The 14,675-nt window shown below is 45.3% G+C and overlaps 1 protein-coding gene across 1 annotated transcript in view; it reads right to left on the bottom strand.

The window, feature by feature from the left end:
- Positions 1-10,773: 10,773 nt before the first annotated feature.
- CD81 (CD81 molecule) overlaps positions 10,774-14,675 on the bottom strand; it is a 64,985-nt gene continuing 61,083 nt past the window's right edge. The window contains exons 7-8 of the mRNA XM_032770400.2: positions 14,463-14,561; positions 10,774-13,037 (exon numbers count right to left, since the gene is read on the bottom strand). Of these exons, the coding sequence (XP_032626291.1) occupies positions 12,975-13,037; positions 14,463-14,561 (162 nt within the window). The 3' untranslated portion in view covers positions 10,774-12,974. The remainder of the gene's footprint in view (positions 13,038-14,462; positions 14,562-14,675) is intronic.

Raw genomic sequence — 14,675 nt, 5'->3', positions numbered from 1 at the left:
CTTACAATCACCTTCAACCCCTCCCAGAGCTGAAGTCACCTGACAGCTCTAGCTAGCCCTGCAGGTATTCAGAACTGCATAAGCCAGTTGACCACAGAAACAACTTACAAAAACAAAAGCTATGAATTGAGTGTATGTGATCAAAGACCAACAACCTTCTCAGCTGCAGTTTGGTAGCCATGATGGGCTATTGAGAAAGGTGGAAGAATTCGATGGAGGATTTGATGATATTGGATTTTTGAAAGGAGACTCAATACAAATCAATTTAAGAGACAATAGTGAATCATGCAGTGTACAAACACCTTTACCAGACAGACCTTGGAAGAGAATAGCTGCAGATTTATGTAAATTCAGAGGACATCATTACCTGGTCATTGTGGATTATTTTTCCAGGTATATAGAAATAATGTACTCGAAAGACATAACATGTTGCAGTGTTACTGAGAAATTGAAAAACATTCTTGCTCATTTTGGTATTCCAGAGCAACTAATTATTGACAACGGACCACAACTTACTGCAGCAGAATGTGTCATTCTGAACAAAATATGATTTTGATCATATTACTTACAGCCCATATTACACACAAACAAATTGAGAGCTGTACAGATAACCAAAAAAATCCTTTTCGTGCTCTTTTGAGTTACAGATCAACACCAATGACAGCTACTAGATATAGTCTAGCACAACTCCTGATGGGAGGACAACTTAGAACAACTGTTCCAGCTTTTGAAAAGACTATTTCCAAAGTGGCTAAATGTGATGAGAAAAGCCAAATCAGATAAAAAAGCTAATAGACCTATGTACACTTTTACAACAGGTGTCACACAGAGAACTGCCAGGTGTAGAACCTGATGCCCATGCTCATGTCAAATTGGATGGAGGAAAAAGGATGGACAACTCCAGCTGTTGTAAAGAAAACGAATTCAGTGCCCAGATCATATGTGATCAGGACCAACAGTGGAGAGTTCAACAGAAACCATCAACATTTACAGTTTGTTCCTCAGAAAGAACAATGCACAGCAGTGTTTCTCAACAGCCAGTCTGTGAGCCAGGGCCTCTTCCTGACACATTTTAGGAAGGCAGCAAGCCAGTCCCTGGTATCAAGGTTGAGAAACACTGAGCAGAATAAATCTACAGATGGGTGCAGAACAAGACGACAAGACTCAAAGATTCCAAACTGACCATGGCTTGTCATTGCAACTAATGAACAGCTAGATGACCAAGTTGTTATATGTTCAGATAGTGTAATTAGAAAACCAGTATGATTCAAAGACATTTAACAGATTGATACATATTGAACTTCAAAGACAGCGTGATAGTGTAAAAATGGTAGGAATGTAGAACTTAAATGGGAGAATGTAATAGAATGTTAAACTGCGTTATATATATCAGCCACCAGGTAGCACTGTATGTAAAATACTTCATTTAAGCTAATCTGGAGCCATACCTGGCAGAATATTAAAGGATTTTATGATGAACACATCTGGTATTTATAAGCAGGCTCTCTGACCAGTGACTATGTATCCTACATGGCTCTCTACTTACTCAAGCAGTGCCTTCCCAGTTTATACTATCTTTAGCAGTGTAGCATCCTGCTGTTTTCCTGCTGCTGGAGCCTTACTCCCTACCCCGCAAGGAAAGGCTCCAGCAGCAGGAAAAGGCTCCAGCAGAAGGAGGCAGCTACTGCCTCCTCTCTGCTAGAGCCTTTCACTGATGCATGTAGCTATGCACCAGAGTGTGGACATGGCCTGGTTCTCGCTGTGGTGTGCAGCTACGCATACCCTGCATGCCACTGAAAGTGGTGTACAGGGTGGACATAGCCTTAGAGGAATTTATTTAATCAATCCTCCCAATGCTGAATAATTAAGAAACAAACATTGCACATTCTAGGTTCCACATATAAACAAAGCTGCTATCATATTCTCAATGGATGAATGCACCATCTGCTATCATAGCCAAGGAATAAGGACTGTGCTGTAATCCTTGTTCCTCTGTCATTTGGAGATGTCTTTCTTTAAGGCCTCCACCACTGTGGCCGCTATTGCTCCTATGAGAACATGCAATGTTAAAGATCAGTTATGTTAGTGGTCTAAAATATTTGACTGAATCCCTTTAAGAGGGGCCTCATGGTGAGTCATCTGTAATGTAAACTGCTGCTATTTCATTTGCACTGTCAGTTTTTAAATATGTATCTCTGCCTTCTGGAGTGTTGCTAACTACAGTAATTTATGACAAGGGAGCTGTGGTTGAAATACATTTGGCAGCAATAACAGACAGGTTAGAACAAAATGTCTTTCATCTGGCTGGGATTGGGCTGGAGTTTTAAAACACAACAGGCTTTCCTGTTTGGGGATCTTTATAACATTCCCATGGAAACACATCTAGGTCAGCGTTTCCTGGCCCATGGGCTTCTGTGTGAAGCCTCCCCTAGAGGGTGCCAAAGGCAATAGTGCTGAATACGGAGGGGAGAACAGGGAGAGAAGAACAAACTGACCTAGAAGAACAGGGTAAAGATTATTACACTAAAGAGCAGGCGTAGGTGGGTGTCAATGGGAGCAAAGCAGGTGATATACGAACCAGTGGGGGGGAAATTCCCCCCCCCCCCCCGCAAAGAAGCAGAGATGGGGAGCAGGCTGCCGGTCATCCCATTTTGCAAGGATGGGTGCTAGAGTTGCCAACTTTCTACTCACACAAAACTGAACACTCTAGCCCCACCTCATGCCTCAACCCTTCTCTGAGGCTCTGCCCCTGCTCACTCCATCCCCCCTCCCTCTGTAGCTCGCTCTCCCCACCCTCACTCTCTCGCTTATTTTCACTGGGCTGGCTCAGGGGACTGGGGTGAGGGCTCTGGGGTGGGGCCAGGATGAGGGGTTTGGGATGCAGGAGAGGGCTCCAAGATAGGGGTAGAGCCAAAGGGTTTGGAGTATGGTAAGGGGCTCCAAGCTGGGGCAGAGGGTTGGAGTGTGGGGGGCTGAGGGCACAGGCTCTGATATGGGGCTGGGGATGATTTGGGACACAGGAGTGCGCACTGGGCTGGGCCTGAGGGGTTTGGAGGCCAGGATGGGGATCAGGGCTGGGGCAAGAAGTTAGGTGTGGGAGGGAGTGAGGGCTCCTGCTAGGGTTCTGGGCAGGTTCTGGGGTGGGACTGGGGATGAGGTGTTTGGTGTGCAGGAGGGTGCTCTAGGATGGGATTGAGGGGTTCAGAGGGTGGGGAGGGGAATTAGAGCTGAGGCAGGGGGCACTTACCTCAAGCTGCCCCGTCAACAGGTGCTGTACCCATAGCCGGTCAATGGGAGCTGTGGGAGCGGTGTTTGGGGCACGGGCAGTGTGCGGAGCCCCCTGGCTGCCCCTATGTGTAGAAGCCACAGGGGGACACGCCGCTGCTTCCTGAGAGCCGCACGGCATGGAGGCTAGCAGGGAGCTTGTCAGTGCTGACCAGAGCCATCAGGATCTCTTTTTGACCAGGTGTTCCTGTTGACTGCATTTTATACCTTGGCCAGGGGAACCAATCTGAGGTTCATCTCCTTACCGCACATCTATCAACGGGTTTGTTTTACCCCAAGGAAAGCTGACAAAGGGATAAGGTGCAAAACAAGGAACAGGTTTATTAACAGGCAACAGTTAAACAAACAAGTACGTACAGCAAAGAACACTAAGGGACTCCCAACTGTAACAGAAAAGGGGACCGGAATATGACAGGCTTTGGCCGTAACAGGGTAGAGGGCTTGAAGCCCTGACCCAAGGATAAACTTGATCAGTCCTAATAAAGAACAAGATATTGCACCTTTACCATCTCTTGCAGCTTGAGGAGCAGCTCGCTCCATCACAACTGACTGGACTCTGGATCCAGATGACACTGGCAGGTACAGGAAGCAGGAACTGTGACAGGTAGAGTGATCACTCTGTCTCCTTCTTTTACCTATCTTCCTGCCGGTGCTATTGTGGGTGGATGAGAGTTGAAGAATCAGGACAGCGGATGACAGCTATCCTTGCATGCAAGGTAAATTACCCTCTCTGCAGCCCTAATGTAGTGTTAGGCCTACCTATCCTGCAGACAGCAAGCAGCACTAGCTATTCCCTAGAACAGCAGCACACTCTGCCTCCAAGATGGGCAGCCCCGGTTGACTGGTGGACTGAGCTTATATACCGTCCCCGTTGCTAGGCGGACTCTGTCAGGTGACCCGCCAGTTTCCTGCCTTTGAATGGAAAAAGGTACCAAAACCAAAAGTGGTGGGGAAGAAGGATACCCAACATGGATTCTAGGTTGTTGAATCCAAGATGGCATATAGGGGCAAATACAAGGTAGATAAATATCCCCCTACATTCTGCTTGAAAACTGGACAGCTGGTCACCAGCTGGGCGGATGTGGAGGTTTAATGGAAATGGACTGAGGGATGCTTTTTTAATGAGACTATTGCTGTTTTTGGTTGCCAGCATGCCATCTCTTTCCAGCACCTCTACCTCTGGCCCAGGGTGCTTTCTAAGTCAAGCACTGCTGACAGATGGCTTCTTGCCTATTGCATATGCTGCTGTAGTTCCCTCTTTTGCAGCCTGTTTCATGCCTCTCTGATGGCTGAGATCCGTCCCCATTCCTCTCTCTCTTTCTCCCTCTTTGCAGAATTGTTAGTCCACATACAGTGGAGAACTAGGGCTGGACATGCTTTCCAAATTGCTGATGGTGGAACAGTTTGTACTGGCTGCTGCATTGGGGTGTTGGGACTCTATTTATTGCTTGGCGACACAAATAAAAATAGAAAAGCATGACCCAAGCATGAACAGATGGTAAAGCAGTTTCCTCCAGCCAATTCAGGCAGAGATGGTTGCGGGGAAACACAGAGGTAGGCAGCCATGCAAGAAACCATCAAACCAGGAAAGTCGTGTTGTTATATCACAGCCTGGGGGACTCTGGAGAGAAAGCCTTACACAGCTACAGAGGAAGGGCATGTACCCGCCAGTCCCAGCCCTACCCTGCCAGTACTGGAGCCCAAAATAACCTCTCTCTTTTTCTTATGCACATATACACCCACACACATCCCCTCATACTCCCCACCACAGGAAGCCCAGCTGCAATAAATCAGTCACTAGCCCTTTCCTCCCCTCAGCTGAGGCTGTTCATATACAGGCTGTTTCAGGCTCCTACTCTGTCTACAGCTGCTGAAGAATCCTTGTCCTGCTCCTCCCAGAAAAGACTCAGCCACAGAATCCTCAGCAGTGGACTGCCAGTGAACTACTGTGGCTCCCCTAGGGGACAGCAGGTATGACAATGAGGTGAGTCCATTCCTGGGCAGCATGGAAAAGCTCCTTTATGGGAGTATTGGACTGTAGCAAAATAAAAATGACAAGGTTTTAAAGATAGACCATCCCAACCTTTAAAAAGCCACAGAAAGAAAAGGCTTGTTTTTAAAGTTATGCCTAAATGACATGCCCAGCATTCAAAATCCCAAAACTTCTCTAAATGCAAATGACTGAGTAAAACAGTTTTGTACCATTCTTTGCTGATTGTCATGCTTTAGCATTAGTAAGTGTGTGTCCCATAGTCGCTCTCCCCAGTGTTGTCAGGCACGATTTCCTCCCATTGTTTTCGCAAGCTTTCAAATCAATTTTTCATGGTGCATCAGAAATACTTAGTAATATTAACAAAAGCACTGGCAGGGTTATGTAGTTAATTGCAGTACCTGCAACGCAACAATTACTGAGTTCTGTTTGTTTCATTTATCAGCCCTAAACAGAGCTTGTCCCTGCCAGGGACCCTTCTATAGCCAACCATAGCAAGTCTTCCACAGTTTCCCCTTCCTATGCTCAGGAAGGATTGCGTTACCTTTCATCTCCACCACAGATCAGATGAACAGCCATCTTATTTGCCTGGGAAAGGAAGGTTGTTCCTCTGAGTCCAAATCAAGCCCTGCTATGGGCATACTTTATTAATATAATTTCAACCTTCAGCAAATCCCTCAGACTCAGAACTCAAAACCCTCAAAGTACAACAGGTTAAAATGCAGTTGCCTCCAGCTCTATGGACCACTCCCCAGACCACAAGAGTTCCAAGAGTCAATCACCGCTCTGTTCTCAGTTCCTCTGCTCCTATTCCAGGGCCTCCACCTCTGGCAATACTTCATGATGTTTACATCTCTTTTCTTGCAGCCCTTGACTCAGGACTCCTGTGAAGGCTCCCTGCAGCTTTCCATGCCCCAGGCACCTTTGTCTGAACAGCCTACCACTGTTCATGGGAGCCTCCCTTCGGAATCAACCCTCTTGTTTCTAGGCTCAGCTGGCATTGGCTGAGATACTTCTGTCCCTTACCTAGGGGCCTCTGCACAGCCTTCTGTTCAGCTGGGTTCCCTAGCGGTGGCCAATTCTCTCCAACAGTTCTTATCCACAGCAGTCACCCAACAGCTCACCAATTCTCTCTCTTCACCAGCAGCTCTCAACTACTGCTCTCTTTGGTGTCACACGGCTCTCTCCAGACAATGCTCACCAGCTTCTTCCTGCTCCCCTTTTTCCAACTGCTGCCTAGATCTTTGTGGGGTAGGTCTACACCGCAATTGGGAGAGAGTCTCCCAGCTCAGGTAGACAGACTTGCCCTACTTGTAGTGAGGCTCAAGCTACTGTGCTTAAAAAAAACAACCACCCTTCAATGTGGATGTTCTGGCTCCAGTTGGAGCTCAGGCTTGCAAGCCTAGGAGGTCAGGTGGGTCTGAGAGCCTAAACTTCTCCCTGAGCCAGAACGTCCAAATAGCTGTTTTCTAGCTTGAACCCTGCTAGAGCAAGCCTGGCTAACCAGGCTGGAAGATACGCTGCCAGATCCAGTTTAGATATATCCATACAGGTCAGGCACCCTCAATTAGGGCCCATTGGGAGGCAACTAACTCGTCACATGTGAACTAGGCCCATTCCCTTTTAAATGGGCCATGCAGCCTGTGACATCACATTGAAGAGGCCCTAAAAAATGATTTTTCCTGTTCATATATAAGACTTTATATTTTACACCTCCAGAAGCTGTAACCCTAGATCCTTTACAACCCTAAATAAAACAAGACAATAGTGAGAAATTACTGAAAACAGACGTTATGGTGACTGATGACCTAATGCAGAAGGGAAATTTAAAAGGCACAGTTGAGTGGACGAGGGTCTGATTTAAGAGATTTGAAAAAAGAGGAGAGCTGTGTAACTCTGAGGTACTTTGTACTGGTGCAGCTGCCCCACCATCCATATATCCACCACACACGAACAGGCCATATACCTTTGTTTTTGCTAAACAGTTACATGTAGAAGTATAAAAATGTGCACAAATGTCTTCACCCTACCTCCTTCCCTTTCAAAACCTGCTTCTGTCCACCTTGCCCCAAACCAGGTCTTTCTTACCTCAGAAGAGAGAAAAATCAAATTCTGCAGCATTGCCCCTGAATAGTTGGCGAAGAAAGTGTTGTGCAACTGTTGTATAAAGGAGGGTATGACGTTCAAAAAGGCCTGTTCATTAACAATGAAGGTGCCTCCAAGTCTTTGAATCAGGCCTCACCGCCACCTCCTATAAACAAGTGGCTCAGAGACATTATGCAGACAAAGCCATGGGAACTGAAGAAACAAATATGGCATTGGCACACCACCAGAACCATGGCAGGAGAGCAGGACAACGGGGATAGCTACTGATGAATGTGATCAGAACCATAGTGCAAAAGAGGAGCATGAGGCCAAGTCACTCACCCAACTTTTGCTAGAACCCTAAGAGGACACTTCAAATGATTCAAAACACAGCGGGGGTGGGGGGCAGTACAGAGAGAAGTTGTGTGGCTAAATGTTTAAGAGGCTGGAGTAGAACTGGTGGAGGGGAATGGTACTAAGAACTAGCCATGTTAGCTCAGCTGGCATGTGTGTTTAAGGTCAATTACTTAAGACCATCCCAAGGCAATCTTTTTCCTTTCAATGCAATGAGCTAAAGGTGCCCCTTGATGCACAAAATAAATGTATTGAGGCATGCCTTACGTGTACTTCCTGTTTTACATTTGTCAGCAGCTGAGTGATGGTTCTTCAGAGCCTTTGGAGAATCTGGACACCAATAGACCTGAAGGAACAAATGCATTGGGCCCAGTCTGCTTTTGCCCAGACCTGAAACCAAATGCTCAACAATGCACAGAGAAAGAGAGAGGTGCTAATTCTATAGATATTTACTATCTAACTTTGAGGACAGAATTTAGTACTGAGCCCAAGCCAGTCCACAACTGTAAAACAATTATGTGCGTGATTGAGTGATCTGCCATGCATAGAATTATTAAGCACCATCTGAGCCAGAAGCTGACAGAGTACTCCTAAGGTTGTGTCACAGATTATCTACACCAGAGGAGCCATATCTGTGTGAAATGAACTGGAAAAACAAAACAAAACAGAAGAAGTATGTGTGAATTTGTACCTGGAAAGTGTTTTAAATATTGCCACATTGGGATATGCTCTGCAGTGCTTCTGATTAACCCAAGGAAAAGGCATAAAATTGATATTTATTCATTTATTTGTAATGCTTCCAATAAGGTTCAAAAAAAACCCCAAACCTTGCCCACCTTTTTTTCCCCCCAAAGTGGCCAATGATACCAATATGCACATGTCTAAAAGGATAGGTAGGGGCCCTGGAAAGCATGGAAGTGGGAGGGGAAACTTGTCAAAAATATGACTCAAAATACAGACTTATTAATACTCAGGGAAGTTAAGGAGACAGTGTTCACCCAAGCTTGAATTCAGAGCTTTTCTGTTTCTCTTTGAAGAGGCAGCTGGGATCTCATCCTTGGAAAGAGACAAAAGCTGACAACACTTTTTTGGTAAGTTTATTGTTTTTAAATATTAATTTTGTAAAGTAATTGTTGGACTCCATTAACATTCAGGTAAACAAGTGAAAAGACAAAGGATGGGCATGATGTCTTAGCACAGGCACAGCCAAAGAGAGCAGGGAATGGAGGCTGCTTGTGTTTTGGGGAAAGTCACACATCCCTCTCCCTCCCATTCCTGTTTCATCAGAAGCAATGGTGGGAGCCTGGAGCCAACCTGGGATGCCTGTACTGCTGGTCATGAAAAGTACAGGAGAGGGGTAGGGAAGGGCAGTTGTGGGATCACAGCCCTGTACTTGCCCCTTTTGCTCACTGCAGGAGCTTCGTCTGATGGGGCGGATGGCAGCAGTCAGTTATCCCATGGCTGGACCATCTGACAGATCAGGTTGGGAAACAATGAGCTCTTTGGGATATTCTTAGTTGCTTTTTAGTACCAGTTTAGTTTCCGCACTTGTTAGCCACCACAGGCCTTTCTGAATTTTAACCCTTTCATCGTTTTGGAATTCATACTAGCTCCCCCACTGCTGCCCCTCCTAAAGGAGGAGGGCACCGGCGGCAGCAACTGTTATTGGCAAGAGCCATTTGCCTTTACTTAGCTTGATTCTGGATGTCCCACTCCAGCCTGCTCATTTCTCCTCCTCCATCATCCCAGAGGCCTGGCTCTGCCCATGCTGTCAAAGCCTGGCTCATGAAGCATCCTGGTGTTAAGGTGAACTGGTTGTAAATGGTAGATCATGGTCACACTATACACACTATGATTAACATTAGATTTTTTTTCTTAAAAACAAAAACAACAAAAAAAAACAAGGCAGCTGGAGGAAGAAGTTAAACACACAGCTTTGTGGCATGCTCCACAATATAAAAGAATCCCAAGCATTCAGTTCAGCTGGCAGCAGCTCTGTTTGACTTTCTAGCATAGGTCTTCAAACCCAGCCCTGGTTACTTCCCTGCTCCTGGCCTCCCCCACTGAAATGGGGCTCTTCTCTTCTTCCTTTGCCTTATGACTGTTTTCTCAGTGACTGGTTGTTTCCTCTGGGAACAGACTTCTGATCAGAGGGAGTGTTTGTGCGTATTTATAGCCCACAGCCCTGATCGTGCAGAGCCCTATGCAGTGGACACCAATCCTGTCTGCAAGGGCTCTCCAGGATCAGGCCCTGGATCTGCAGGCTTGCATGTGTGTACACATACATAGGCAGGATAGTCTCTTGGAAGGAACATGAGTCCTGCGTTCTGCTTCTCTTCCTCCTCATCTAGCTTTAGAACTGGTTATTCAGATACAGGGCAATGTCCCTTTTGGATATTGAGCAGTTCTCAGGAATAACTTGGGAGGGAGTCTGCTCTCAAATTTTCACACACACCGCCTCCATTCTGCTTAGGCCTCCCCTTCTCAGGAGTTTAGAACAGAGATGACCAAAGGGTTTTTTTTACTTAGCTGTTCCTCAACTCCTCAGTCCATTCTTATGCATGGCAGCTCTTTCTCTCCCTCCCCTGGCGTGGCAGGCTGACAAACAAGTAATGGGACATGGGAATACTGCTGTAATAACCCTGAAGAGAAATGGACAGGGTATTAATGCCACCCAGTGAAACCCATCTTTCAGCTTCCTTCTGTGACCTCCAGTACCACTCTGTGTCCTCAGGACTCTATTCCCTCTAACCTTGTCCCAAATTACTGCTGCCACACTCAAAAGCCATTTCCCCAGCCTTCAGAGCTCCGAGTTCCATGTTTTCCTCTCACACTTACCAGGCTTCAGCCCAGCATGCTTCTCAACAGTCACTTCTTCCCACTTGCTACCGCAAAGGGCAAGTCTAGTACCTTAAAGCTACATCTAAGAACGTGCCTGACCTGCACTTGCTTCTTTGGAGACCCAGCAAATCTTCAAACAGAGCTCCAGCTACTGACACACTATCAACTGAATACTGAACAATATCAAATATACGGTATAGGAAAAAACAAAACTGAAATGCTTAATGGCATATTTATACATATTTATCAACAGTTGACAAAGAGGTGGTGAGTTACACATCCATTCTGTATGCTAACAACCCTGATGCACATATATGTAAACACACATGCTCAGCTGATGCATCACATTTTACATATAGCCACATATCAGAGGAGGTGACCCTAAAAAATGTACAGTGGAGGAGGCACCATCTATCTGTTCTTCTTTCCAATGCATGCAAATTGGACATTCAGGGCAATGTTACTTTAAGGCTGCGTCTACGGTTAAATTACTTCCTGCCCAACCCCCAATCAATCTAGGCTGTGTTGATACACTTCTTCCTTAGGTCACTTTTTTTTTTTTTTAGAGCCCTTATGTGCTTAAACAGGCAAGAAAGGGAAACAAGGAGAAAAAATAAGCCTCTGGATTGATCAGTTTGCCCACTTGTGGGAATCCCTCATTCAGTGTGTAGCAATGGCAGTGGTGAAGGGGTGCATACAGTCTAGAAAGAACACAGAATCCCCCTCACCCCAAACCTGATTTGGAACACTCTTAGTTTTGAAAGTTACAAAAGAAACACTTCAGGGAAATAGAAACATCCCTTAAACAGCCAGGGGGAGAAAGCAAGAGGAACCTCATATATTAACTGGGTTGAGAATAAAAACTTCCTGCTTCTGCTCAGCCAACAGCTGCAAGATGCTGCAGTCCCCAACTCAAGTACCCACAAGGGGTAGGGAAAAGTGAAATAACTTTGTTTAAAATATATTTATCTATACATATAGAGCATCTTTTAGAGAGAGAGACACACACACACACGCACACGTTTTATTACGTAGGATTTGAGGCGCACACTATCCTCTTATGTACAGGGCAACAGCGATTCTGTTAGTCCAGTGGAGTAGCATACAGTTAAAGCCACACACATTTAGTTCGTAACATCTAGCTTGGATTTTAACCTACACAAAAAATATATGTTCAACCTGGTGCCTTCTTAAATCCTGAATTTCCCAGCTTGAGTGGGTTGGTTTCCAACTCTTAATGTAGGTTTTAAATGAAAGGCTTTTAAAAAACAATGTTTAACAGGTTATTGGATTTTTGGCATAATTACAGCATATATGACAATATGCCATGAGCAAACAAAACTGTATCAAAGAGAACTATGATGCAAAGACAAAATTAGTTTGAAATAACATGAGAAAACACCCCCAAAGTCATCCTGCATTTGTTTTGTGGAGGATTTTGAGTGTTCCGGATCTCAGCGCTTACCTATCTTCCTCCTTTTAGTATATCCTTTATACAGAAGTATCAGTTCAAATTAGGAACTAACAAAACCACACTGGACATCCAGCCCCTCCAGTCCCCATGTTACATGACTGGAAAGAAGTGTCCAGGAACATAAAGCAGGCTTATTTTCCAGCCATTTGTAGAATTTGGGGGGGGAAATGGGGTAAGAATTCACTCCCAGGCTATGAACCTGTGAGATAGCTTCAGCCCAAAATGAAAGGGTCAATTTGTTGTTTTGTTTTTAAAAGAGTTACAAACCCCAGGGGAAAAAAGCAAAAGTTAGAATTTAAAATTGTAACTATTAAACTCTCATGTTTATTTAGCAACATAAATGTGTCTGATTGGCCTGGGCTGCATCTCAGCTTGAAGGACTGTCCCCCGCTTCTCATTTCTACCAGGCTTTGCACACCAAGTCAAACTTCCCTATGAGCAGCTAGGGAATGCCGTGGAGTCAGGACCACGGGGAAAAGAGAGGGAGACAAAAAAAAAAACGCTGCTTCACTTCCCAATTATAAACTTAAAACTAACAAAAAAAACCCAAGGCAAAGGTGTTCGCTGTCCTCACAAGAGGCTGTAGCCTGCTGCTCTGTACCTCTGTGTTTCTGCACCATAAACATCATCACTGAAATAATGGGGAGGACAAAAAAAGAAAACGGGGGGTGGGAGGGTGTCAGAATCGCTGGTACAGTAGCTTTCCCTACCACACAAAACTGATGTGTAACTAACTCAGCCACAAGGTCATGGGAAAGTTTTACTCGTTTAAAAAAAAAAAAAGTAGTTTAAAGTAACAATGATAAGTACTGTATGGTAATATTGGAAGTATTTATATACATAGTTTTCTTTGTCTTTTGTTGAAATGTCTCCTGGTCACTTGGTGGCACTTGGGGTCCCTTTTGCACAGTCATCTCCAACCTTCCCCCACCAACTCTCCTCTTCTCAATACACGGTGCTATTCCTTATGCCACAGCACAGTATCATGCTCAGGATCATTTCGAAGATCTGTAAAGAGACAAAGCTACTAGTGAAATTCTTATTTGTAAGCCCTAATAACCTAAGACATCCCCATCCATTATCTTCTCCTGGCTAGAGCTTAAGGACACAGAGTTTGATTCCCTGGTCTGCTGTGCTAATCCAGGACTCCATCATCTTCCTCCACTTCTGGCACAAGAGGAAGTGGGGGTCATGTCCTGGGCAAAGCCATGCTATACCTATCCTCCACTGACTGTAACCTAGTTAGGCTCTCAGCTGCTCTAACTTCCTCCAGTGCTGGGTACAACAGGATCAGGGCATTGCAGTTGGCTGTTTCCTGAGGTCACGCTACCGCCACTGTGTCTTAGCAGAACCTGGACATTGTTGAGAATTCAGCTCACGATTTACAATGCAAGAACAGAACAATGGCCCATCTAGTCCTGGTATATTGCCTCTGGAAGTACCCAATGGATGCTTTGGAGGAAGGAGGAGAAATCTCATATGAACTAACTGAAGAAGTTCTGAAATGTAGGGGGAAATACAATTGCCTCCTCCAGCTGAGAGACCCGCTTGCACCTTGAAGAACAGGACAGAGAGCTCTTGTAATTTCATCTCAACTAGAGTGGTTTTTAAAAATGTGTCTATTCCCCTTGTAAAATTTAAAATGATGTACACCTCTGTAATATCCTGCAACAGAGAGCACTACAGGTTAGTTGTATTTTAAGTAAAAACATTGCCTTAGGTTTCTAAAAGGGGCACCTGGCACAATTCATAACCACCACTTTTTCTGCTGTGGACCTCAGGAGTTAGAACTCAGAGTAGAGCACCCAGCCTGGAGACAGTTACTGTGGTATTCAGTGTCTTGACTGCAGGACAGAAGAGAGAGCACTGATGGGAATGAGAATTGGAATGGACAAGGAAAGGGGCGCTGTGCTCCTGGTTAGCTCTCTAGTCTACCTACACTGAGGTGGGAAGCGGAGTGCATCATGGGAAGGATGGAATTAAAATGGTTTTCAAGGGAGATGAGGTGGGGCAGCAGATGAAGTTATTTTGCCAGTACACTCCAGAGACTTGCCACTAAATATGGCTCTGGTTACAATTCTACGAGTCTGACAGCTCCCATCTTACTCTCTAGTGAGTCTCCGTCTGTGTCATGGAGCCAACACTCACCTCAGTACAGGGGGGATCTGTCAGAATTGCGGTGCACTGGTACAGCTGGGGAGGGGCTTTCTTGACAAACAAGGCAGGAGAGGTCACTTTTGTGGGGGGATCCCAGTAGGAGTTTCAGATCAATAGAGCTACATGGAGTAACACAGCCGATGCCGTGTTAATGAGTCAGTGCTAGACACATGCTTTCATGAGCACTAGATTTATGGTTTCACTTTAAAAATCCAGATGAAAGTCACAGAGTTTAAACCATCAACCCTCATGTGCTGCACCAATATTCACACTTACCATGATCACAGCTACCACAATGGCTGCAATACCAATCAGGTACAACTTCTCTGAGAACAGCTCATCAATTTTCTTATGACAATCCTGGGGCAGATGACCCTAAGCAGAGAAGAACGCATGTCAGACAGCTTGGGCTCTCTCTCTAGCTGTGCACCAAGGCATACTTGTACAGGAAGAAGTGGAGTTTAACATTTCTACTATCCCTCCCCCTTC

The sequence above is a fragment of the Chelonoidis abingdonii genome, chromosome 4, assembly GCF_003597395.2.
Source record: "Chelonoidis abingdonii isolate Lonesome George chromosome 4, CheloAbing_2.0, whole genome shotgun sequence".
Classification (NCBI taxonomy): Eukaryota; Metazoa; Chordata; order Testudines; family Testudinidae; genus Chelonoidis; species Chelonoidis abingdonii.
Note: the sequence above shows the minus strand (reverse complement) of the source record. Positions and strands in the feature narration are given on the sequence as shown.